General features: G+C 48.6%; 5 protein-coding genes across 5 annotated transcripts; 2 read left to right on the plus strand and 3 right to left on the minus strand.

Annotated features, from left to right (window-relative positions):
* Positions 1-1502: 1502 nt before the first annotated feature.
* On the minus strand, positions 1503-2236 carry PpBr36_11014 (uncharacterized protein; the record flags this gene model as incomplete). Its single annotated transcript, XM_029898120.1, has 2 exons — positions 1503-1993; positions 2014-2236. Coding segments are annotated over 2 exons (714 nt in total), but the record flags the coding sequence as incomplete, so codon positions are not given.
* A 7281-nt stretch (positions 2237-9517) lies between these two features.
* Positions 9518-14855, minus strand: PpBr36_11015 (uncharacterized protein; the record flags this gene model as incomplete). Its single annotated transcript, XM_029898121.1, has 6 exons — positions 9518-9624; positions 10142-10352; positions 11182-11377; positions 11444-12409; positions 12665-14230; positions 14290-14855. 6 exons carry the CDS (start codon positions 14853-14855, stop codon positions 9518-9520), a joined length of 3612 nt encoding a protein of 1203 aa, XP_029743523.1.
* Positions 14856-16259: 1404 nt separating this feature from the next.
* Positions 16260-16629, plus strand: PpBr36_11016 (uncharacterized protein; the record flags this gene model as incomplete). The annotated part of the gene is made up of 2 exons (XM_029898122.1): positions 16260-16466; positions 16591-16629. One exon carries the CDS (start codon positions 16260-16262, stop codon positions 16365-16367), a length of 108 nt encoding a protein of 35 aa, XP_029743522.1. The 3' UTR covers positions 16368-16466; positions 16591-16629.
* Positions 16630-18089: 1460 nt separating this feature from the next.
* PpBr36_11017 (uncharacterized protein) lies at positions 18090-22317 on the minus strand (the record flags this gene model as incomplete). Its single annotated transcript, XM_029898123.1, has 8 exons — positions 22231-22317; positions 21638-22102; positions 21464-21573; positions 20061-21398; positions 19265-19846; positions 19031-19193; positions 18844-19000; positions 18090-18259 (listed from the first exon to the last, which is right to left on the minus strand). The coding sequence occupies exons 1-8, from the start codon at positions 22276-22278 to the stop codon at positions 18090-18092; spliced, it is 3033 nt and encodes a 1010-aa protein (XP_029743521.1). The 5' UTR covers positions 22279-22317.
* A 42-nt stretch (positions 22318-22359) lies between these two features.
* Positions 22360-23638, plus strand: PpBr36_11018 (uncharacterized protein; the record flags this gene model as incomplete). The annotated part of the gene is made up of 2 exons (XM_029898124.1): positions 22360-22461; positions 23285-23638. The coding sequence occupies 2 exons, from the start codon at positions 22360-22362 to the stop codon at positions 23636-23638; spliced, it is 456 nt and encodes a 151-aa protein (XP_029743520.1).
* Between the last annotated feature and the right edge of the window lie 981 nt (positions 23639-24619).

Here is a 24619-nt window from a genome sequence, read left to right on the forward strand (position 1 = left end):
ATCTTCTTTTGCTTTGCTTTACTTCGGTCAATCAGAAGAATTGCAGACCGCTTTCCAGGAAGCCTCGTAAGCACTTGTCACATGAAGAGAGAAAAAAAGGGCAGCAGCAATCACGTGATTGTGGCTACCGTCCGCTTGTTGTTTACTACCAGGCTGTTTGTCGATATTTCTATTACAGAATCTTCGCATCTTTCCTCACGGCCTTCGTTCCTGGATAGCGTAAATCTGACAAGAAGATTTTGGTCACCTGTTGCTACCACATTCCCCCCGAATAGCCAACTCTTGTACACAACTCTACATTTTTCCTGAATTGCAAACAATGTCTTATCCATTTGAGCAGCGCGCCGCCATCGACGAGGTCAGTTTAGCATTTCCTTGCTAATGTTTTGTCTAACAAACCACGTCTTTTCTAGTCTCTTCGCGTTGTCGTGTTCCTCAGGGAGTCATCTGCACTTCATAAAAGTGTTATTGGCGATTGTGAAGGGGTATATCAAGCTAAGCATAAATGGGTCGAAGTGGTCACGACGGCCTACCAAGCAATTACCAAGGATCTGAACTTTTCATCCCCTCGCGGGCAGGCTCAACTCCAGCTCTTGGCTGTTCAAAAAATCCCACGCATGGCGATTTTTGTATTTGACCTTAACAACGTGTCATACGACTGGGCAACGGCTCACGAGAAAGTTCCCGACATACCCATGGTCCTAGTGGAGTTTAACAAAGAGCCGAGCCCGAAGGTTTACTCAGCAGGAGATGATCTTCGTAGCAAGGTCAATACACATGTGGCTCAAGAGCACCGATTGAACGGGTGGGCAGTTGGACCGCCGTATTTTCAGGATCAGTCGCTCGGGAGGGCTGGCCCGCCATCCTATTCCAATCCACGAAACTTGAGGGAGAGACCGGTTGGTTTTGTGCCGGAAATTAATGGATACTGGGTACTTTAGTGCGGGGTCAAATATTACCCGAAAATTCGTGCCCCTCACGGTGCCCCGTCATGTCAGCCAATGCGGGGAAGCCTAGCGCCTGCGAAGCCGCTAACCAATTTGAGGGTCGTAAGAACTGACGCACACAACGTACGCGTGGGGTCTGCATGAATCGGTAGGAGAGCCATGTATTGGTCTACGTTGCGCTATATAGCCTAAAGAGCACTGGGCGGCTTTTATCCAGCGCTGAGCGCTGACTAAGCCCATGTAATCATGTGATCTATCTTCTGCAACAAGAACGTATGTTTAACTGCGAATGCCTGTCCAAAATCTCGAGTCGATTGCTCGTCAGCCATGAAGGACATGCCTCATCAACTCTCATCGCGATGGTCTGGAGTGACCCACAAGCAAGTTACTGCTGCAACTTTTCCTACAAAGCCAGTGCTTGACTTCACACACCCTTCCTTTGACAAATACTTTGAAGATGTGAGAGTCACCTCGCATACCGCCCTCGAGCAGCGGAACTCCGAATTCTATCGAGAGGCGACACATTGGCACAACCACCATTTAGAAACCCCAATCCTAACTATTGCTATCTTGAATTTTGTCGGAAGAATGAACAATGATCGGCTTGTCGCTCTTTTTCTCTTGCACTGAAACTGCTCCAAGTGTACTTTCTGGCCCCGATCTGATGCTCGCGAGCTCCGCCTCTGGGAGGACGTCCTCATCATCCAGAAACGTCGCCTTGGCAACTGGAGGCCGTATTTTAACGTCTGACACGAACTTGGCGGCCGGACGAAACTTCTTTCTGTCGGGATCGTACGTGATCCAACGACCCTCTGTGCCCTTGTTGTCGGCATCTCCCGACGTCCCAATCTGGGCGATCTGGTACACAAGCCACAGACACCTCTCACGACGCTGCTTTCCCATCGACGGCGTCTCAAACGTCTTCTCACCCTCCCCCATGCTTTCATTGACGGTGACATAGTTGTCCGGGAAAGCCATCTCTGCCCACACAAGCCCGCGCATCGCCCAGTCCTCGGGGAGCGGCCTCCTCTCGGCCGTACGGGAACCTCGCTCGTTTCGTATTTACCGGGAGTTTCAAAGCCCGCTGCAAAAGAGTTCAAGCACAAACAAAGTAGATACCAAGGAAAAGATGCCTCGACATGCGAAATTGCTGGCGTTATGGGCTCGCCACCGCCTGGGCCCTTCAAGTCAGCTATCGCAAGCAGAAACGTCAGTTTGACAATGGTGTAATAAAGTATGTTTAGATGCCCCAGCCGTGAAAGGACAATCGTATCTGTGCTTTCCAAAAACTGGAGAACTTCTTTAAAATGCTTCAACGGGTCGACCACGTCCTTTTTGGCTTCGTGGCGGCAGCTGGACCCTTTTCATTAACGTTGGGTACCCCTTAACCGCACCCCCCTAACAACCGCACCCCCAAAAATCTAACAACAAAATTCCGCGTTTCGGAAATCGATTTAAAAATAAAACTATGAACGCACAAAAATACAGTTATCTTCAAGCTCTCCCGGTTCACTAACCTCCTCTCCATCATTAGGAACTTCCAAAATCTCTATATCATTTTCTTGCAATCCAATAATGTTCTTTTTGCTAACCAAAAGCTCGTTTGGATCCGGAACCACCCTCCTCCTTTTAGCCGGCCGTATTGCCTCTAGTTGTGCTTCCAATAAACTGATTTTTTGCTGGGCGCTAGCCAAAAGGGTATCTTTGGCTTCGAAGCTTTTTTGGACTTTTGCAAACAAAAGCCGTGAAGTGGCGTTGTTTCTGCTAGACCGGGAAAATTGTTGCAGCTGAAGTCGGATATCTCGGGTCGTTTTAGGGGTTTTCCAAACAAGTAAAGACGGGTCGTTAATTTTTTGAGTTGGGCTTTCCGGTGTTTTATCCCTTTGTAAACCGTTATTTTTACTTTTTTGATGTTGATATTGCTATTTTCCAACAAAAAAGGGCTTAAAAGTGGTTTAGCCAAGTTCACCGGCCATAACCCTGTCGTGCGCCACCCGGATTGGATGACTTTTGCTGAAAATGCTTTGGATCTGGCTTTTCGATAGCAAAGTAGGAAATTTCGTTTTCCAATAACCGTCGAACAGCAAAATTGGCTAATAAATCCGAGTTGACGTCGATAAGCCTCTTTTAACGGCCCAAAAACCGATAAATCCAATGGTTGAAGAACGTGCGACGAATGAGGGGGTAAATATAAGAGTTGAATGTTATTTTGGAGGCAAAGAAGCATAAAATTGTCCGTAACGTGTGATCCATGGCCGTCGAAAACCAATAACCGCTTTTCAGGGGTAGCAGGTTGGGTATGCGGAATAAACACCTTCTTTAACCATTCGATAGCTGTTTCGTTATTTGTCCAGCCGTTTTCGGTTGCATGAAATTGCCAGTTATCGAAAAGATCCAAATCTGTTGGAAACCATTGTTGCTGTACGCTTTTTCCTTTGAATATAACGAGGGGAGGTATAGTAACCCCCGTAGCCGATATACATTCGATTATGCTCGTCCAACCCCGCGTTCCGGGCTCTTTTCGCTGTAATAGCCGGATTCCGTTAAGCCCTAACACCAGGCCATTAGATCCTTTGCCTTCCATTATACCGGTTTCGTCCATATTCCAACGGTTTTCCGGTTTGATAGCGTTGATAACCGGGTTCGTAATATAACACCACCAAGATTTAATTACCTCCGTTGTAGCGCCATTAACCCGGGCGTTTTCTATTCGACGGGGCCTTTGGGTCTTAAGGATTGGATAACGAGCCAAAAAACGGGTTATCCAACGTTTTCCAAGGCCCTGTGTTTCTCCGGCGGCCTGAAAAATCCGTTCCGCAAAAAAGCGTAATTTTTATTGCGTTGGTGGAAGGCCTAAATCGGCCTGGGCAAGCACCCAATCCGCTAAATGATTTTCCTGTTCCGGTGAAAGCTTTTGGAATAGTTGTTTTGTTTGTTTTTTAGATTTGGCGCCGTTAAGACGACCACGAAGGGTGCTCATAGGTATACCCCATTTTCGGGAGGATTTTGTAATTGATTCGCCATTTTTAACGTCGTTAATAGCGGAAATAAGCTGACTTTCGGTATATTCTTTCATTTTGAAAAGTAAAGAAGATAAGTTAGAAAAAAGTGATGCAAAAAGCAGAAAATTCATAGAGATATCTATAATAGAAGTTCGAGAGTAAAAATAAAAGTGTTGTTATTTTTGGGGTGCGGTTGTTAGGGGGGTGCGGTTAGGGGGTACCCAACGTTAGCGCTAACTCCACTTTAGCACCCCCGCACGTGGAGCATCACGGCGCGCTATATAAGTCTATATGAGTCTATATAGCGGATCCATCGTCACGGGCCGGGCCCGGGGCGATATGGAGGCGGGTGCCTGCTGTGGCCCTGCAACTTATATTCCTGGAGAGGTATGACCAGTCTACGGCGCCTTCTGCCGTGGCCCGCGGGTTCCCCAAAGTCTTGTATAGGTACTTTTGTCTGGTTTGCGTATTTGGCCACTGAGTCGGGCCGTTGGGCCATTTTTTCCATAGTTGAACACTGTTTGGGCAGTGGACCGAATGGTTTGGTGCCGTGGAGTTATCGTACGAAACGGATCGCGTTTTGCGCCCTGGTGAGCAAACCGGTGGTGGTAACTTCGGAAGTCCCCGTGTACTGTCCGCATAGCTAGGTAATGCCCCAGAGTGCGCCGAGGTAGCCTGAGTTCGTTTGATTCCTTCGTTGGGTCGTATTCCAACTTCCACCGGTCATATGCATCTGACGTTTTCCTGGCCTGCCAACATCGCGCGCTGGCCTCTCGGGCTGCCTTCCGAAGCTCGGATCGGATGCCGCTGACGGTGCTGTACCTCTGTTGCCACTGATAGCTAGCACGGGCGAGAGGCTGGTACAGGTTTTTACCCGAAGCTGCCTTGAGTATGCAAGATGCTGGGGAGAGCCACGGTTTTCTGTACATTCGAAATCAATTTAGTTTATGCTGCAAATGCTTTCAAGCAGGTAAGGTGAATTAGCTCAAAAAGGAAGGGCCCTGCTTGCTAGCTTTAGTGATGCCTACATGAAGAGTGATAGCAGGTGACGAGGACCAGAAAAGGTTTCTAGCATTTGGGCAGATTCAAGGTCGACCCGGAGGGCGTTGGCGTCAATCGCGATGAGTGCTTATACAAAGCTTGCTGATTTATCGGCGGTCATGCTTCGCATGGCTCACTACATTATTGGTAAAAAGTCGTTCTATCTACGAAATAAACACCACCTCTGGACCGATAGTTTTCCAACTGCAACTTTACCTAGACACGCCTGCCCCAAGGTCTATTGGACCCGTAGTTCTCAGGTAGGTGATGCTGGACATATTTTTGCCACAGTTGGTGAGGCAGACTGAACAACTTTAAATTGCAGCTGGCTGCGGCGGGGTTTTCACATTTGGGAACTGCGCCGCCGGCCGCGACTGGCATGGGCTCGTAGTCTGTAGCGGTAGAAAGTCGTCACTCGAGCTGCTTTGCCGCCGTCGTTTGATTACCGCAAATTCCAGCCCCAGTACTCTGCGATCGGTTTACGAGCAAGATCTTGTGGAAGACAACCTATGATACGGATGGCTTAGTCTAAAAGGCTCACTCACAAAAGGAATACATATGCAATCGAGACTTACTGCTCTGCGCTGGAGCTCTTTGCCGGTTGAACTTGGAGGACGGGGTCTCATGCGATCCCGTGGTGAACCCAACAACTCGCACTGAAGGTGTGGGGTCGAATTCTTCGAATTTGTGATTTCTTTTGGGTTTTCCAGCTTCACCTCGGCTGTCGGGCTCTCGCTGGTCTTTTTCGTTGTCATCAATTGCGTTCTCCGGCTGCTTATCTTTGTTAAGGATAGACCGCGCTGGTAACGGTTTCTTTGGCGATGGCGCACGACGAATCATATTCGTGTTGGGGACTAACCAAAAGTATGATGACAGAGAAGTCGACAGTTGTTGTATCATGCGAAGTTTCACCACCGTCGGAGATCTATGGCTGTTATTTAATATTCTCGGGATGATGGGCCGTTCCGAGCAACACTACGTCCTACTACTAAGGCACCAGCATGGATAGTGAGAGGGCGGCAAAAGTATTGTCCTAGCAAAGGATCCGGGTCGCTGTGTTGGCGCAGCGCAGAATTTGGTAAGATCCCGGCTTTCCTAGAGTTCGCCCGCGCAGACGAATCAGAAACTGGACATGCGTCCCTGCTACCTTGACAAAGAGAGTTATTCGTGCCAAGCCAAAGCAATTTACATTTTCACGTGTTGAATAGGACATTAAGCATCTGGCCCGTTAATTGTATGCACGAGTCCCTGTGCACAGCATCCCCCCTCCCAATATCCATAGGATAGCTTCATATACTCCGCAAGCAAATCCCACTGTGATGAACTGAACACGACGAGAGTGAGCGGAGCCGTCACAGTGTGATAATCTTGGCGGCTGGGGGGAAGCTGGTAATGCAGCCTTTGGTGCGTTGTTGCATGCGTTTTTCCTCTGGATTATTTGTCCTTGATGCCACGGAAATGAAATTACTTACCGGATATTGGTGAATTGCCAAGGGCGATCGACAAAGGAAGCATCAGGCGATAATCAACTACGATAACGAGCGGATTTCACAGAACAGAGAGCACTGCAATTTCAGGGGCCTCCATGAATGTGACGGGTGTCTGAGAAACTCTTTGGAAGCAGTACCATACACGCTCCAGTGGGTAGTTTGATGGGAGACTATGTTGCTGGGAAGGCCATCCCCTTCACCCAGTGCCACCACTGAACTCTCTTACTAACTGCATAATAACAGCCAACCATTGCTTTAAAGGAAATGATGTTCATGCCCACCAGTTTGATTTAGGGGGCATAAGCCCCCCTCGTCGCCCACTGTCTCCTATCATCTGCATGAAAATGTGGAAAAAGATGTCTCATTGTCTGGGCACTCGATACTTGATTCAGGTATTTCCTTGCTGCTGCACGTTCTGTCACTTCTATCAGTATGTTTGCTTTGCCCATACATTTAAAACGATCAATAGCCTGTAATGCACTAAAGCTTTTCTTGACAACTATCTCTGATCACTAATCTTTTGATTGCAAACACCTAATTTATACCGTTTTCTCTGGTCAGGGCTTTAAACTATGACACTTACTTGTGGACAGATTCGCCTCACGCCGATCCTCCAATACGTCACAGACCATTTTATTAAGGATTGCAGATGGTTCGTGATAAATTCGACGCTTTAAAGTAGACCAGCCGCATTTTACCAACACTTATCCAGTGCATAAAATCCATTTCATCACGCCAGCATCATTATATGACGTTAAACCCCGCGTTTTAACGCCCCATAAATAACGTATTACGGAAATGGGGGGCCTTTTACATAATTAAAAACCTATCACGCTGGAAATGGACGGTTTTTAAAATAGGATAATTGGTTTAAAACAACCTAATAACATGCTGGGGCTGTATTGCATAACCATTACATTATGGTAGCAGCATCTGTCAAGGCGCAAGCGTTTGGCAAACATTTGCCACCGCCATTAAACATTCCAATACATGGGGCCCTTTAGTTAGGGGGGCCTATTTTACATTACATGCACACGGTGGCAGCGATCATTGCACCTGTGATTGGAGAGTAAGCACAAAGGTAGTGAATTTACAGCGAAAAGAGCCTGATAAAAAAAACTACCCCTCAGGGTATTGTTTAATAAATGGGACATAAATTCAACTTGATTTGACTAATACACTCCAATAATGGCCTTACTTGCTAACATCCCTTTCTCAAGCCTCGAAACACTGGCCCTACCTTTTAATGCTGGCATCACTAAGTTTAATCACCTCGCCTCTTACAACTGGATCGAATGTCCCACATCAACCATAACCGTTCCGGGTAGCCCCGCCAAATGGTCACCACCTACCGGGCCCACCCGGCTGAAAAAGGACAGGGGCTACTTTTATACGGCACAGAATCTGGCCCGCCATCCCGAAAACCCTTTCGAGCCTCTTTTTCGCTCCATGCTCCTTACAAATCCCTTGGTTGACCTTCAATCATTTGATGTTGTGACTGACCGGAACAATATACGGAAATTGCTGTCGTTTGTCGAACCCGGCATCGGGGGCAACAGAGTTGAGGATTTCGCCATCAACATTGAGGTGGTCGGCACGACGGCTTTGTTCTCCCGTGAAGAAAACGAGGTCAGGCGATACGTCGCACCACACGAATTCCGGGGCCACGGCCACGAGTTTGAAAAGGCCTACACTACGAACAGCATAAGGAGCAGCACTGGGCATTACAAGATTGCTGAGTATTGGTTTGGTGGACTCAAGTTACTCGTCAGATATGAGGTGGACGGTTATGTCTCTCCAGTTGCAACAGATTGAAGCTGTGTATTTGGTGGCATGCTGGGCGAGTCACCAGAAAGAACAGCAAAGAAAAACGGGAATGAATCAGGTGCAATCTCGACGTTAAGCATTTTATAGTTTAACTGAGTTTGGCTTTGTTTGCCTCTTCAATCACACTGAGTGTCCCGCCAAAATCAGCCCCTGAGAACCTGTACAACGGCGACATACATCGGCTCTTTCCGACCTCCATACCTCGAGCCTATGCGCGTGAGCTCAGTCAATTCACGTGAGACTTTCCCTGCTATGGCAGGATGTGTTCCACTCCCTTTGACGCTGAAGTGGAATGAATCAGGATGATCTAGCAGCTATGTAGCTTGGTTCAATTTGCTTCTCGCAGCTTGTTTTATTCGAGAAGGATAAAGAAAAGTCTCAAAATGAGTTAACTTACAATGGTGATGCCCAATGCAACCACACCACCTGTACGGCGTCCTCGCCTGCAGCTTACTGAAGTGCCTGCACCTTGGTAACCTTGGTAGAGCGCTAGCTTGAAACTCTGGAAGATGTCCAGGAACCCATATAACGGAGTACGATTGCGAGGAAAGCAAAATTTTCGCCAAGTCTTTGGGCTACCCCAGCCCTTTCCTCCTAACAACGCTGATCGTTCCCTGCAGCCCAGCTTGTTGACCCGGAACTCGTCACGGCTTTTTCGGCAAATCTCTGGAAATTCTATCAGCTCCCTTCGATGATTCATTTGTCATGCCCGACTTGTTGGATACAGTCCCTGATGGGGAATTTGAGTCTGGTGTCGCGCCAGGAAGGCCAGTCGGTGGCGACGATGGGTTTATCGTACATTACGAGCGATAAAGACTGCTATTTAGATTGGTGGTGGGAGACCGGTGATGGATATCCATGCGAACGAAGATTATGCGATCGAGCACAGGAGCGGGAAAGACAAAAGAGGTCGCGAAGCTGAAGGGCAGGTGGACGGAAACCTCCAAGCAAACAAACTACTTGACCGCTGTCAGGCATGCATGGGTGAAAGATATATTAACTTTTCTTGGACGGCCGTTGGGTAAATGCAAATATAACAGGTACAAACACAAAAGACTTGATTGGACCGATTAGATATTTTCACTGTTCGAAATTATTCTGAAATCTCTAATGTTTTAGACCGTAGCCTGAGGAACGGTTCGTCTGATTCTGGGCTACCCCCACGTGGTTGCGGATGCCTATCCTTCCCATCCCACCTAAAAAGGCGGACTCAGTAATTCGCCCCTCCAAACCCGTAAATCGGATTGCTTGCTAGCTTAGAGTTGACGAGAATGTATGCTATCATTGGCGGGCCTTTTGTGCCCTTTAAGGAGAAACCTGTTTCTGAGGAGGTACGTTTTATTGCGACTGTTTAGTCAACAAAGCGGGGTAAGACTTTCCTCCGGGTCGTGCTGGAGCTGGAAGTGACTTCCTAGAACTTTCGTTAATAGGTTCACGGAAAAGATCTTCGCGGAACAAGAAGAAGATTCCCAATTAGGCCGGTATTTTAACCATGTAAATATTGGAAAACAGGCTAAATCAGCTAAATAACCCTAACCCCAAAACACACCCTTACAAAGATAACTTTGTCAACAAGAAGAGCTAACGTTAGGTTTAACTTTTCAAAATAGGCCTGCAGGAATTGCAATCGAACGCACGGTAAATCTTTATTTCCAATTTTCCAGCTATCAGAAAGTCGAGCTGATGAAACCACGTCCACATCAGCCAAATTCTCACATCCAATTAAAGGAGCACCTCATATACCCTCATAATTCCATTGCATTTGGGCGACTGTTAGTGAACAAGCACCAAATTGACTGACCCCGCTTTCGGCGTGCATCTTGTCACCCCTGACGTGTTTGACATGTGAGTGGACCACCCACGAGTGCCACCACTTTTGAACTTCGATTGAAACTCCAGGCGGGAGAAATAGATGAGTGTAAGGCCGCTTTCGTTAAAAGTCGAAGATTTTTTTTTTTAGAAAGCTGGCTCGACAAGCGCTCAACTATCACCCCGCAAACGTGGCGCGACGCGTTGACGTTTCCCGTAAAATATATGCCAGTTCCCTTTGGGGGCGGGCGGGGGGGGGGGGGGGGGGGATAACTGGAACGAGGAGTTGGTCGACCAAACCCCGCCATCCTCGGGGGCGTTTCGTCGGGTCATGGTGCTGAGAGAACGTTCCTACCCTACAAACCACCCCCACTACACAATAAACGATACCACACAATGGTATCTCCCTTTACACGATTTTTTCGGTACTCTATGAACCTCTCACCCACTCACCAATCAATAATAATTCGTTGCAACGCATTCCAGTTCTCTTCCGCTACTCAATGCGACTTTTTATCGCTACAAACAGGCCGATTTCGTGGAAAGGGGGTGCCAACAAAGTAGACTCTTTTGCGGTGCCGTCTATTTTGTGGTGGGGTGCTAACCTACTAGGCTGTAGCGGACCGGCGATGCATTAGTGAGGTTTAGTGCACTTTTTAGAATATCACATGTTCGCATTTTAACCTTCACGACAGAGATCCCCTCGGCTGTATATGGGTGGATTCTATGTCCTTCTTGAGGGATTTACTTCGTAGTTGTACCATGCAAATGCCCCATTGTTTATTCGTAGGGAATGATATTTAAGTAACGCATCGTTACATCACCCAAATCTTTTGTCTCAAGGTCCTTAACCTTTCCCATTCAATCTTATTCCTTTTTATCCACCGGTTGCCATACATTACCGATTATTACACACTACCAATACAATGTCGTCACAGTGCCCGCAATGCAATGGGAAGGGAGGCACAGGGGGGGTTAAATGTACAGGTTGTGGGAAGTAGGGGGATAGGGGAACAATATTAAGGTACGTAATGTTACTACCGAACCTCATATGTTTGCAAATACATTAACATTCTGATCAAGCTCCGTCAGGTTCCAGCCGATACCAGTCGTCTGCTCCATTCTCTCAAGGATCTTGCTTATGGCTTCGTCCTTCACCTCCAACCGTGTCCAACCTACCGACTCATTTCGCGGCCCAAGTATGATGGTCATGGCATAACCACTGTGGATTTCGAAATTGATCGTGGGGTCGAATATCGTTCTGTAGGAAGGAAGCTGTTAGCATACTCAACATGGAATATCGGAAAACAAAGTCGAATGTACTTACAATCCACTCGACAGTTGTTTGCTTTTGGTGTATTGTTGAATCTCGTTACTCAAGTTCAAAAAAGAGGGTGACCCGTCCAGCCATGGTTCCGGCCACGTTGCAGTGTGCGAACCGGTGAAATACTGTACAACTGTGTCTTGGGATAGTATGTGTAAAACCAAGCACCGATCGTTGTTTTGAACTGTATTCCGCTTTAAATAGACCGGGTGATCCCCTGTCGGATGCCACCACGAGCAATGCCAGATTGTGCACGGCGTTGACCTGAACCACTGTTTTGTGACGTTTTGTAGTCGCGCGTTTCCCAGAATCGAGCAAAGGATGGCCAGTCCCTCTGAGCTCCACAAGAAGCTTTTTTTCAATATACCGATTTGTTCAGCGACCAAGTTGTCGTTCCAATGTGAGAATCCCTTCCCACGTAAATCCGACAGATCGATTTTCAGTTGGCTCACCGGCTCAGGCGCTAAATCGCGAGTGTCCGGAACATTGAAAACTTTGTTGTGTTCAAAGTCGAGTACGAAATTTATCTGTCTAAATGTTGGACCCCACCCATCTGTGGTGGTGGATGTAACATAGACGGAGTTTTCATCAATGAGCGATACGGCTTTGTCTTCCACTGGATAATTCATACCAAGTGTGCGGTTATGCGGGTTTGGCGGATTGATAATGGAACTAATTTCCATTGACGATACGTTCTTTTGTTGGCTCGGGGAGCTAGTCGATAGGGCGAGGTTCGGCATCGTGCATATCGTATGAAGATTCGCCGATTGGACGGAAAATGGCTGTACTTGGGTGGCTGTGCCATGCAGCGCAGCCTCGGGAGAATGGCCACACATTGCCTGATGAATTGAAGGCAGAGGCGAAAGCGGACTAATGATCGTCGGATCGGTATAGTGTTCCTGGAGCAAATTTTCAGGGAAGCTTAATGTAGGAGTGTTGGCAAGGGCTGAGTTGCAAACCTGAAGGTGACTTGGTACATCTTGATACCATGTCAGTTGGCTGTTGTGCGCTTTTTGGGAAGATGGTATCTTACTAAGTGAAGGTTTAGGAGACATAGGCGACCAGCTGGGAGCCTGGGGAATCTTGCTCTCGAAGTCAATCACTGAGGAGTCGTCGCTATATGTCGCCATATCGGTAACAATAGAACTGTTGTTCGTCCCGCCACTGTCCACGCAAGATTGTCAGCAACATTGATGTTGTGAGCTGATACTTCTTTTTACTTACACATCAGTGATAGCCCCATCATTGTCCACTCCTGTATCTTCTGTCAACATTCTCTTTCGCCGTTTTCTCCAGGGAACACATTCTCCTTCGACTGCAGCCCCTTCCGTTGATTGGGATGGGTCTGCTGGTGACGAAGAAGAAGAGGTGTTCTGAGTAGGGGCTGGCGAGTCACATTTCCGTTTGCTCCAATGCTTAATTGTTGGTTCGTGAAGAGTATCGCTTGCGTCAATAATGATAATGTCGTCTTCGTTCTCCGTCGCTTTGTTAGCAGCAGCAATTTTGCTGTCGACGGGCCCACTAGCGATGGTGGCGGCTGCTAGGGTCCGGCGAAACTCGAGGGGTTTGATGGCCCAGTTAAGATCACCGTGCTTAGCAAACACAATAGCTTGTTCGGCGATTTGTTTAGCGAATGCCAGGACGTAAACCCCACAGTCGGAATCATTGGTCTGCTGGGGAACTGTAATCTGCCGTTGCTCTACCTGACCCTTGAATCCACAAGCCCTCAGATACCTAAGCCAGCTGTCGTAAGTTTTGTCGTGCAATGCCTTGCAATTAAGGGAATCGAGAATACAAACGATTCGCTCGCTGTCGGTTAAGGCGCTAAACGGCTTGTACATGGCCAGGAGGATCCAGTGATCAATGTCAGGGATGTGGACAGGCATCAAGACAATGTTTGAATTGAAGGGGTCGCCATGTTCGCCCCTCCACTTCTGCATATCGGGTTCATACTGATTAAGGAAATGGCTGTTGAGGAAACAGAAGCCTTCCTGCCTGGCAAGGGGGCCAATATACCCATTTATCTCCTTGTCGTTAAGCCGTGTGTGTTCGTCAAGCAGAAGGGCGGACCTTTCCAACTGGGGGGACGATGGAGCCACCAAGGTCGGTGATGAGTGGATTGGGGGAGACGAGCTGGAGGAAATGAAGGTGTCTGGTCCTCCCAATGATGGTGTTGACTTGCCGACGGCCGATGTCCCATGACTACTTGAGGGCGCCGTCGGGGTCTCATGCCTGGGAGTATGCGGCGAACGATACGGTGATGACTGTTGTTGTGTTGTCGGCCGTGAGTAAGATGATCGCAATGATGCAAATGGTTGCTCGGTTGCAATTGTTTCGGTTTCGGTGTTGCTTGCTTCGCTTCCGTCAGCGCCGGCCATTTTGGTGTCGTCGATGACGTCTGCTGCGCATTCGGTGCCATCTTCGATATTTGTGCCGTCTGCATCTGCATTTTCGGTATTGTCTACCTCTCCGCCATCACTGGACGGCGATGTAAATAGAGAGCGGTATGATGGACGTGATGGTCGTAAGCTTGGTTTGGTGTTACTAGCTTCGGTGTTGCCTCTCTCGGTGCTGCTTGTGCTCTGTAACTTAGGAAAGGACGATTCTTCTGAAAGCAGCCTCGAAAGGACGATAGATCCATCCTGATCCACCAGATAACGGTTTTCGTCGCGAGGAAAATCCGAAGCTTTGATCTTGAGTAGCGCAACTTGATCTTTCGCAAACCTGGCTTCGACAATCAGCCCAAATCGGTCACGGCCGTAACCATCGGGCAATTCGTTTCGTTGGAATCTAAGTAGGTTAGTTGTCGGCTGGTTAACGATATTGTTGTTGCCGCTGGGCTTGCTTACCTGGTAGGTGGCACGTTTGTCCCACTAATTGCTTTAGTGATACGCCTCAAATCCCAGAGTCGAATCGAATTGGCACCTTCCACCTTCTTTATTCGCTTGTCACTCGCATGAATGGCAACCCTTTCGACAAGTGATTGATTGAGGATTTCCACAGCCTCTGACCACTTTGGGATCATCAGTGCTATTGTACGAAGTTTGTTGCAGTAATGCTCTCCTTCTAAAATCCAGTAGTAGTGCTTGACGATTTCCTTACCCCACTGCTTACTGACGGTGACAATGCTCTTCTGCAGTTGATCTTGACGATTCTTCTTCTCTGCAACTCTCTTGTCGAATTCTTTCGATGGATTTGCATTTCTCTGATCCTCAGTGACTGCCTTGAGAAATGCCGCATTCCAGCAGATGAAGTTGTGATCCAGGGCATCTTGCGTCTGGAGTAAGTCGTTGCGGATCTTCTTGAACGACTCAAGCTCAGGTGCTTCAAGGAATTCTTGTATTTCCCTAGTTTGATGAGGAGCTAAGAGGTCCACATTATCAAGGATGTCGTCTACATCCAGTTCATCAGTCATGGTGGCGGCAGATGATGCCAAAGATGGATGTCCTAACTTTGTTCCTCTGGAGCTTGGAGCTGGCGTGGCAGCTATTTTTCGTGGGACTGAGATCGAACGGTGATTGATTGCAAATTCAGGACGGAGTTACTTCGTTTAAAAGTACTGGTCAGTCTTGTCCCGCTTGAACATTCTTTACGTTATTATTGCTTTGACCCGCCTTTTGACTGACCAGTACATTAACGCTAAGTTCCTTGGGGTTAGTGGAGAAAACGGATTGATTTGGGGCCCAAGACCTGTAGCAGTTTCGGGAGAATGCACCCAACACTTATCCGCGCTCGTAAGCCCCTGGCACGTTACGGGGCCTAGCCGATCTGCAATGATTAGGCGGGGGAAACCAGGCTCCTCTACTCAAGCGGCAAAGGGGTTCAACAACGCCCTTTCTGCAGCCGTAATTGGTCATTGTGCGGCCTGCATTCAGTCACAGTATCTTCGCTTAAACTTTGGCTACAAAGACACGCAGCATGCAGCGCTTGGCACTGAACAAGTGGCCAATCACAGAGCCCAGCCATGGTGGATGGGGGGATGATATAACCAATGACGAAGCCGAGTGTGATGCCGATTTGTATTGGGGTTCAGACTCACCGTAATTGGGATTCAACAGCGACGAACCTCCTCCCGGCGCTGAAGCGGGCCGTTTAGGGTCGGTTACCAATAGGAACGGGTCCGGTTCAAGTTTATCAGGACCTTATTTCGACCCCACCCAGTACATGCTACCCCAAAATCCCTCCCGCGAAATACAACTGTGCCAAACGACAGCTTGCGCATATTAACCTCAACCTTAGCTACCAAGGTATATGGGCTGTGTTAATTATAAAAGCTATTTGTTTCGCGCTTCGAAACATTGATAGTAGTGAAAGAATTTAAGATTTATATACATTGATACCCGTGCCTGTTGACTTTCTTACGTTAGTGGAGGCGCGTTTTCGGGATACGCTGGGTGTCGGAAGTGCACTGGAAAGGGACGCTCATTTGCGGCTCGGGGAGTTTCTAGAGGCGCAAGTACTGGAAAGGCCGTAGATGCCATGGTGATAGCTCGATGTTGGATGTATGGCGGAGGTTGCTCCAGAGGGACAGGAGGTCGGATCGCGACCGTCGGGTCGCGCTGAATACGAGTCTTGCACGGAAAACGCGTCGCGAATCGCAGATTTGAGTGAGGGCGTGTCGGTAGGTAGATGTTAGCACGTAAAGTAAATCTATGAAGCTGTAATGCGCAAAGTACTCGTCCAATTGACGTCGTGAAGTCGTGAAGTCGTTAATTGAAGGATGGTTATCGTTGCTAGTTTGTTTTGTGTTAAAGTTAGTACGTCAGCGTCACGCATCGGTTGCTCAGGAGTAAAGACTCTTAAAAGCGCCTGAGCGGGGATGAAGTGGGGGTTGAACGAAGAAGGTACCCCACTTCACGTTGTTGGTGGGGCATCCAGTGTTGACTCGGAGGAGCAGAAGGAACACTACGGGACGGCCCAGGAGTAACATTGGCACAAGGATACGACCTGGACATGCTTGTGGCCAACCAGAAGATGTACCAGTTTTACATCGAGCATGATACTGCCCGGTGTTGCTTGACGCTATGTTTGTCATGTTCGATCATTTTTGGGACAGCGTGAAATTTGGGAGAGTAGCTGAGAATGCACCAGCAGACCGAGACCTCAACTGCGCAAGTTTACTTGTTTAATTTGCAGCAGCCATCACACAGGAATCGCTTCCGCTTGGTCTCATGCTTCGCCTCCCGTGAGGATATATACTGGTGGATTCAAACGAATCAGGGTCGGTGGATGGTGATCCACTATTTCGACCTTCGTCCATGTTCAATCCCGGAGGGAAGGGCTCCTTCTTGCACTCCTGCATGACCTTTCTAATTGTTGCAACCGTTCTCTAGCAAACAAGTCGTGACTAGGAAATTTCCCCCTGAGAGTGCGATCGACGACGATGATTCGGAGTGGGAAGACTCCAACGAGGAGAGCGGCAAGTCGAGCGTCGATGACAAAACCTTGTTCAAGCGGGTGGACTCGAAAGTCAACCTGACTTCAAGAAGGTCCTAATTACTCTGATGCTGGAGCGCAACGATCGCCAGACGAAGCTGGGCAACGGAGCTTCTGAATCGATATATGTCATCCACCAAGGCAGGATGCCTCGCCTGGGGCCCTCCTTCGTGGCCTCCCCAAGCGACTCGGACGAGAGCACTCTCATGATGAAGCGTGCATCGCGCGCCGCCTAGCTGATCCGTAAATCCGATACACTCGCTACATTTTGCAAAACGCTGCTCAAAGTGGAGTCGGCTTTCGTTACACTCGTGAAAGTCCTTATCCAGGCTGGCTCCTCCCTGCACCTAGCTGTGACTTGCTCTCTTGTCTTACTGAGCGTTCAAGGAATTACGACATTCCGCGTTTTCACTCCAATCGCAGAAAAGCTCCTAAAACGCAAATCCGAAAGGGACGAGGCCAGGTATGTGTAATTTTGCCAGCATTATGTCCAAAGCTGACACTTTTATAGCGAGCAGATAGCACCTGGTGCTGAGGAAAAGGCTCGTCTTTACACATCATCCCCATACAGCCGCGTTGGCGAACCATAAGAAACAAAGGCAACCACCACGGAACCAATCTGACCTGAGCGGTTCCATGGCCCGGTCTTGGCTCTCGCGGCTGATTGGGCTCAAAAAAGTCCCAGGAGAGGCCGGATGTGTTTCCGGGTGTTTGTCCTCAGCCTCTCCGTGGAAGCGAAGTGCCCAGGCACTGTAGGTCCTTCTGTTCCGGCACTAGGCTTATTTATTTGAAGCGAAGCACAGGTGCAACTGACGACCGGTGTTTCTGAGGCTGATGTAAGTAGTACCGCGTATAGGTTCATTCACCAGAAATTGAGAAAATGTCGCCTTACAGTAGTGGATGACGCAGCTATAGATTGGTAAAGGTGTTTGTTGTATCTTGTACGAAACTTGAAGGAGAATAAAAAGATAGAGGCAAAACAAAAAAGACTTCCAGGGTTGGGCATAATCTGTAAAACCTCTGTAGCCCCAAAGGAACAGTAATTCATCCTAGATGTCCTCCGTAGGTCAACTTAAGACGCGTATGGCCCGCACTCTAGCTTTCGACCATCCACTAAAGTGGGATCTCCTATTTCTGTCAAAACACCGAGAAGAGTAGTACATGATAACGCAACAGTCCCCCAAGCGATGTATGTGAGTTACTCTTCAAAACCTCAAGGCTCGATGATCGATCTTTTGTCTTCTTCATCTTCTAGTTTGCCTTTACAATCGGGACACTTGCCTTCTTTGTACGATGCTTTGTTCTCAAAGCTACTACAAGCTTTTCCAGGGGCTGAATCAGAACATCGCTTCGCTGCCTCGTCGACCTCACACTCCTCATAAGCTGTACAAGGGAAAATACACATGTCTGCTGCTATTTTATGAGTTAATTTTTAATAAGCAGAATAGAAGATCAAGATAGAAGCCGGTCAAAACCAACCTTGCAGTGGTTAAGAGGATGAAAGAAAGACCCGATAATGACTTAGGCGGCGTTTAGGGGTAAAGAGGAATTATCTATATTAATTACTTCGACTCTTGATTTTCTATTGTATTAAGATAAGGGTTGTTAAGGAGGAATTGCCAAGAAGATGAAAAGGACTGAAAAAGAACCAAACATACCTTTGGGTAACCAATGTGAAGACAAGGTTTCAATCTTAAGGTGAAGTGGCTGGTTGGAGTTTGGGGCAAAGTTTGTGAAGCATGGATGCAGAAGAAGAGTTTTCAAATAGATATTCGTTGGAAGATGACTTCCCTATTTATAAGGCTCGTGATAGTAGTACTTAGGAACTCAAGGTATTACTGGTGATGAGGAGGTATAAATATACAAGGCCAATCCTTTCCAAGCCCACTGAAGACACAATTGAGGAGGCGCTTCAGGATTTTAGTAAACACAAGTGCCAGACAGAGGATGATTCCTTTACCCTTCACGATCTGAAGAATAGCTGCCAAGGTGTATGTTCCCCAATGGAGGACCGATTGGACTCTTGTGCACAGGACTCAACGACAGGGATGGAAGACAGACTAGGCCATTGGATTGTGGGGCGGGTTTGGGCTGATGGTCGGAAGCGTCTCGGGTCGGGAAAGCCTAGGGAAAAAGGGAATTCCTTAGACCAACGAGGATTTTCCCGTCAACCTCGAGAGCGCTTGATCGATGCGAGACGACCTTCAGGAATTGTATCATCTTATCGAAAAGGTCCTTGAGCTCATCAGGGTTGATAAAATGTGAGAGGTGCTGGTTCCTGTAGACCGCGGCCAGGGTAATTAGGTTGCCCCATTGACTAAAATGCATCAAAGAACAAAAGTCAGCGTGGGGAAAGGAGAAGAAAAAGCACGACTTCCCAAAACTTACGCCTGAGCGGTACCAAAGATGTTGGTGACAATATACCGCCTTTCAGCAAGATTGTGGAAGGCCTTGGTACTATGAACAAGCGCATTGATGCCCCTCTTTGCTAGTGCCAAAACAGTTTTGTCGTTGGGATCGAGGAGCTCATTCAGGGGATCGGTCATGTCGAGCCCTTCCTGCATCCCCTGATAATCTCGCATCAGTATAGATTTGATGACTGGCCGGCAAGTGATGTTCATGGCGCCCCAATACTTTGCTCTCAGTCTAGCGTCGAGGATGTTGTCGGCCGGAGTCTGGGGATCATGGTCATGAAAATTTGGCCACCAAAGACCTTCACTGTCTGTCAGGTTCGAGTATAGGATTTTCACCAAATCTATCAGGATGTATCCCTCTCTTTCAGACTTGGGTCCATATAGCGCTGTGTGCGCCTTGTTGAGTGTCTTCCGTAGCCATATTTGCGCGTGATAGCCGTAGACGACACGCTGGTCGATCCCACATTCGATCATGTGTTTCAAATTAGGGGTTGGCATGCGCTGCTCGTACTTGCTGATGCCCGACTGCTGTAGGTTCAACTCGGCAATAATGTCGCTGAAAATTTGGTCAGTACTGGCAAAAGAAAAAAAGAAAGAGAAACCACATGCCATTCAAGTTGCATACTTGTCCAGTATATGAGATAGTACCGGGTGTCTTTGATGTCTTGTGTTTGGCTGTTTGCAGCAGTGAGACGGGAGAAGTGGCTTGGTAAAAGCAGGTCAGCGACCAAATCCAGCCAATTCCTGGAGAGGGGAAGGGAAGGACTCACTCCTTAAGAAGATGCTGGGCCTTGATACAGGCATCATGGATATGCCAGTAACTCTCCATAACCCTGCTCAATTGGCCGTAGTAAAGACCAGCCAAAATACTGGCGTACACGTGCCATGCCGACGTCCCTGCCATTTGATTGCCCATAATGTCGGTGGCATTGGCTAGGTATTGCAGACCCGGAATCACATCGATGTTTCTCTTCATATGCTCTGATGTAGAACCAGAAGAGGCTCGCCTGCTACCTGTCGGGGGCCAAACTACCGAAGGCGGCGTCCCTTGGACGGGGGATGGTGGCACACCATTCCTAGAGGCCGAGGAACCTTGAGAGGGGTAGGGTTGAGAGTTGAAGGAACCTTGACCTTGCATCTCGCCATGCGTTGGAACGATATCGGGGATACGTTCCTTGTGTAAGCAGATCTCGCCCAGGGCAAGAATACAGAGAACTACAGCAGTTTGGATGTCGCGAGACAACGTGGGACGTTTTTGATGCACCGCCTTGGGTCCCGAGCCGTCGTCTGTGTCCTCTCGTTTTCGCTTCTCACCCACAACTTCGTGCTTTGCGGCAAACCCTGCGATTGGTGCAGGCCTGGCAGATTTGGTAACGCAAACGGTGGAAAGGCTTCCGAGGAATTTTTTGACCAGGGCGTCCAGATCCTGGGGCAAGATGATGGGATGCATGTTCTGCATATTCTCATTGTAGCTGTCCACAAGCTTCCACACATGATAATGATTGGACCTCAGGCAAGACACGGTCTCCGTAGTATCCACATAGCCCCAATCATTGTATGGAGGCGATGGTGCTACGTCTTTGGGATACGCGGATGCAAGAAGTCCAAAGTCGTTGGGCACCTCGCTGCCACTTTTGCTCCCTTCCCCTCGGCCATATAAATGTAGCAGACCCCTGTTCTCCTCGATGCAGAGTGGGTAAGTCTCTGGGATTTCGATACCATGCTCCACCAAAAGGTGCCCGACGAGCTTGTGGATGGGCGGCCACATGAGCAAATTTCCGGTTCCTGTCGTGTGGTTTTCTGGAATCGCAGGTTTCTCGGCAGGTACCGGGGATCCAGGGGGGATATCAGATCCATCGTCGAGAGTAAAAGCCGCGATTGGTTCCTCAACATCCCAGCTTGCCCTTGGTTCCGTTTTCATAGACAAAGGCGTAGGTTGCGCAGCGCCGGGTCGGATAGCAGCGACTATAGTCCTCATCTCTTCCTCAAGATTTGCAAGACGAGTACCAAGACGCGAATCGACCCCTGAAATCGACGATTTTATATCGGCAAAGCTCGTACTTATGTTGGCCACCGTCTCGAGAAGCTCTGTCTGAACCTTTTCTTTTCTAGAGAAGGATCAAGTTAGCCTTGTGATTGGGCAAATAAAACGGAAAGCATGTCTAGCTTGTACCGTTTAACTTCGGGCTTTTGGTAGTTGCAAGATTCGTTTTTCTCTTTACAGTTTGTGCATGGCATCTGCTCATCGCACTTGGCTTTGACAAGTCGGCACCGATTGCAAGCCTATGGGCAACCGGTCGTTAGTTATTTATTTGAGGAAATGAGGCGTTGAACCGAAAAACCATACCACGGACGCGCGCTGGTGCTTGTGACGTTGTCCACTAGCCGCTACAGAACTCTCATTTGGGCTGTGTTCTTGCTTGACCGTGTATATGTTGTGAGTCGATAGTTGCTCATCCGGAAACTGCTGCTTGCGTGACACGAGTCCGGAATGGTCGTCATCGAAGCTGGCCCGCTTCTGGCCGTCCAGGTATCGTCGCTGTTGTGGTTGCAAACTGGGAGGATGCGGAGTCGCTCCAGGCAACTGTATTAGTATACCGGCCGATATTTGACCTACTTCTGCTGGCATTGCCTGTTGGCAGGCGGGAGGCACCGGTGACTGAGGAGGTGAAAACCGGGTGCCTGGTGAAGGATAACTTTTGGAAAACATAGCTTGGAACTCGATACCTTGTGGCTGTCGAGACCATTCCGAGGGCGGAGATTGATATTCAGCCCCAAACCTCTGTGAGACGGAAGCCATTATCGTAAAACTCTGTATTGCAGTGGAGGAGTACGTTGTGTGGAAACAATGGTAAAAGTCTCAAGAATTCAAGAATGTGCCAGGAGTGCCGCTTTGGGAACGATACGAACTTTACAAAAGGTGATATTCGGCACTCGAACCATCAGTTGCCAAACAGGGGATGGTTGGTCGACCCCTGGCGCAACCATCGTCGTATGGCCGCTAGCCAGATTGATATATATATCTATATATCTATGGGAGATGCATATTTTACGATTGGCGTTTTAACCATGTCCAAAAGCAATACAACCCGTGTGAAGGAGGATTCCCAACGCGGCACAACCCACCAAGTCCGCGAAATTGCTGGAAGACTCGAACCTGGTCCTCGCGGGGTGTGTGGAGACGACTGAGTACCTATCTGGCTGTACGATTGGGGTTTCAACCATGCCGAGAAGCAATGCGAGCTTGCGAAGTAGCATTCCCAACGCGACGCAACCAAACGAGCTCACGAAATTGCTGACAGATCTTCCAACCTGGTGGGGTGTGTGGAGACAGCCGCCCTGTCCAACCTGGCTGGATTCCGGGGATACCCCCGACAGGGGCCTGCCCATCTCAAGGTGGAAGATCTGCTGGGTGTGGCCGATTGAAACCTTTCGTACTTGCTTCTACCTCGGCGATAGCACTACTGTGTCCAGCTGCGGGTCGATAAGATGCGCGAGCTTGGCAACGACATGGGCGGATGTGCGTTTCCCCACAGAACGTGGTTCGAGGGGGCGTGGGCGTTGTGAAGGCGCGTTTACGTGGTTTTTCTCCGCACTGCTGGCTCGTGTGGTGGCGTAAGCTACTCGATACCAATGAGTGCCTGGAGTCGTGTACTATTGCAAAAGGATCTCCTCTGTACCTCCTCCCTCGATTTATCAGCCACAACCTCTCGTTTTGAGCCAGCCGCGTTCTCACGGTCGGCGGCCAAGGTGTTACTTCCACTTTCTATGTCAGCTATTTTTGCCGATAATCGGGAGATCTTGGCGCAACTGCCACGACGCCAACCACATGTCACAATCGGTATGCACAGCAATGAGAGCTCGGCAATGAGGGGATCGCTGCATTTTACCCGGGGCCACAGCTCGCCTTTACAGCGACCTCGCAACATTTCGCTTGCCATGCAGCATGATTTCCCTCATACCACGACCCCGATGACTAGCCTCGCCGCTGCAGAGCTCTGACGTCACCCTGAGGCCACGATGCACGCCTAGGGGAAAAATCACAACCGATGCACATGGCAAGAACCCAGACCGGCTGGCAGGTCGCCTAGCAGACGTCTTTTTCGTCGCACTCGCTTGCAATCCACGTAAACAAAGGACCCAGCTTGCTGTAGACAATGGCTATATTGAAGCAAATCATGCTCATGGGCTGTTTTGGCGTCATCTGGCGGCAAAAAATGTGGTGCCGATACTGGAGCTGCACGATGGATCTGTTCCCGCTGGCCCCAACGGCATCCGGTTCGATGCACGCGATTACAGGAGCTCTCCATTTCGTTTAGTCCGCTATTTTCTTTGTTCGGAAAAATGAATAAGCTTTATTTAAACTTATCTATTCTCTTCCTGCTCTTTCTTCCTCCTGCTTTCCTGTTGTTTATACTGCCCCTCTGCTTGTTCTTCTGCTTGTCCTCTACTTCTGCTTCTCAGATTGTGGATATGTGCGGTACCGTATGGCGATTGCATATACTCCTCCACCTGTTACCCGAATTCCGGCACCTCCATATAGCTGGATAACATCACCTGGTTGTAAGGCATGCTCGCGCGCGGAGTCTGGTTCTGCCTCTGACTCGACGAAACAGACAGTAGATTGCACTTCCAGGGTGTCGGAAGCAATCCCTCCTCTGGTCGCCTTCTCAAATAGCATCAATTTGAAATTCATGTTTGTCAGACACTATATCCAGGCGTTTGGCCTTGGAACCTCTTATAACCCGACCTGTTAATCCTCAAGGATTCCTCTACATACCTCCGGATTGGTGATCAAATTATTGGGCTGCAGTAGGAATGGTATGCTCAGAACTTCTCTGGATCTACGATCGCATGACTCCGGCGCTGCTTCTCGACCCATTGGGAGGTTTGCGCCGTGCGACGGTTCTCCTTGGATTGTCATTTCGTTTTGGGACTCGAGTGGCGTAAGTGGCTTCGTGAGTACGATGAGTACTGCCATCCGGGTCTGCTCTGAGAGTACTTCAGTTTCAATCCAGACAATATCCAGAGCTTCGTCCCATTCTATTTTTTGTCTTAGGAGTCTTGCGTCGCTAACGACTAGGTGAAACTGTTTTTTTAGTCTTTCCGATTGTTGATTTGTTGGATGGTGCACACATACATATTCCGTATTGAACCGCAAAACGAGATCCTTCGCTGTCTTGGGAAGCACTGTTTTTTCTTTGTCAAACCGCCATACTCCTTGTTTCCATGGCACCGAAATCATTTCATCAGCAAAAATACAGACGGCCCGTGCCATATCTCCAAGATCTGCGTGATGTCTGAGAAAGTGGTGGCCTTTCATTATGTT

The sequence above is a fragment of the Pyricularia pennisetigena genome, assembly GCF_004337985.1.
Source record: "Pyricularia pennisetigena strain Br36 chromosome Unknown Pyricularia_pennisetigena_Br36_Scf_12, whole genome shotgun sequence".
In the NCBI taxonomy this organism is placed as follows: domain Eukaryota; kingdom Fungi; phylum Ascomycota; class Sordariomycetes; order Magnaporthales; family Pyriculariaceae; genus Pyricularia; species Pyricularia pennisetigena.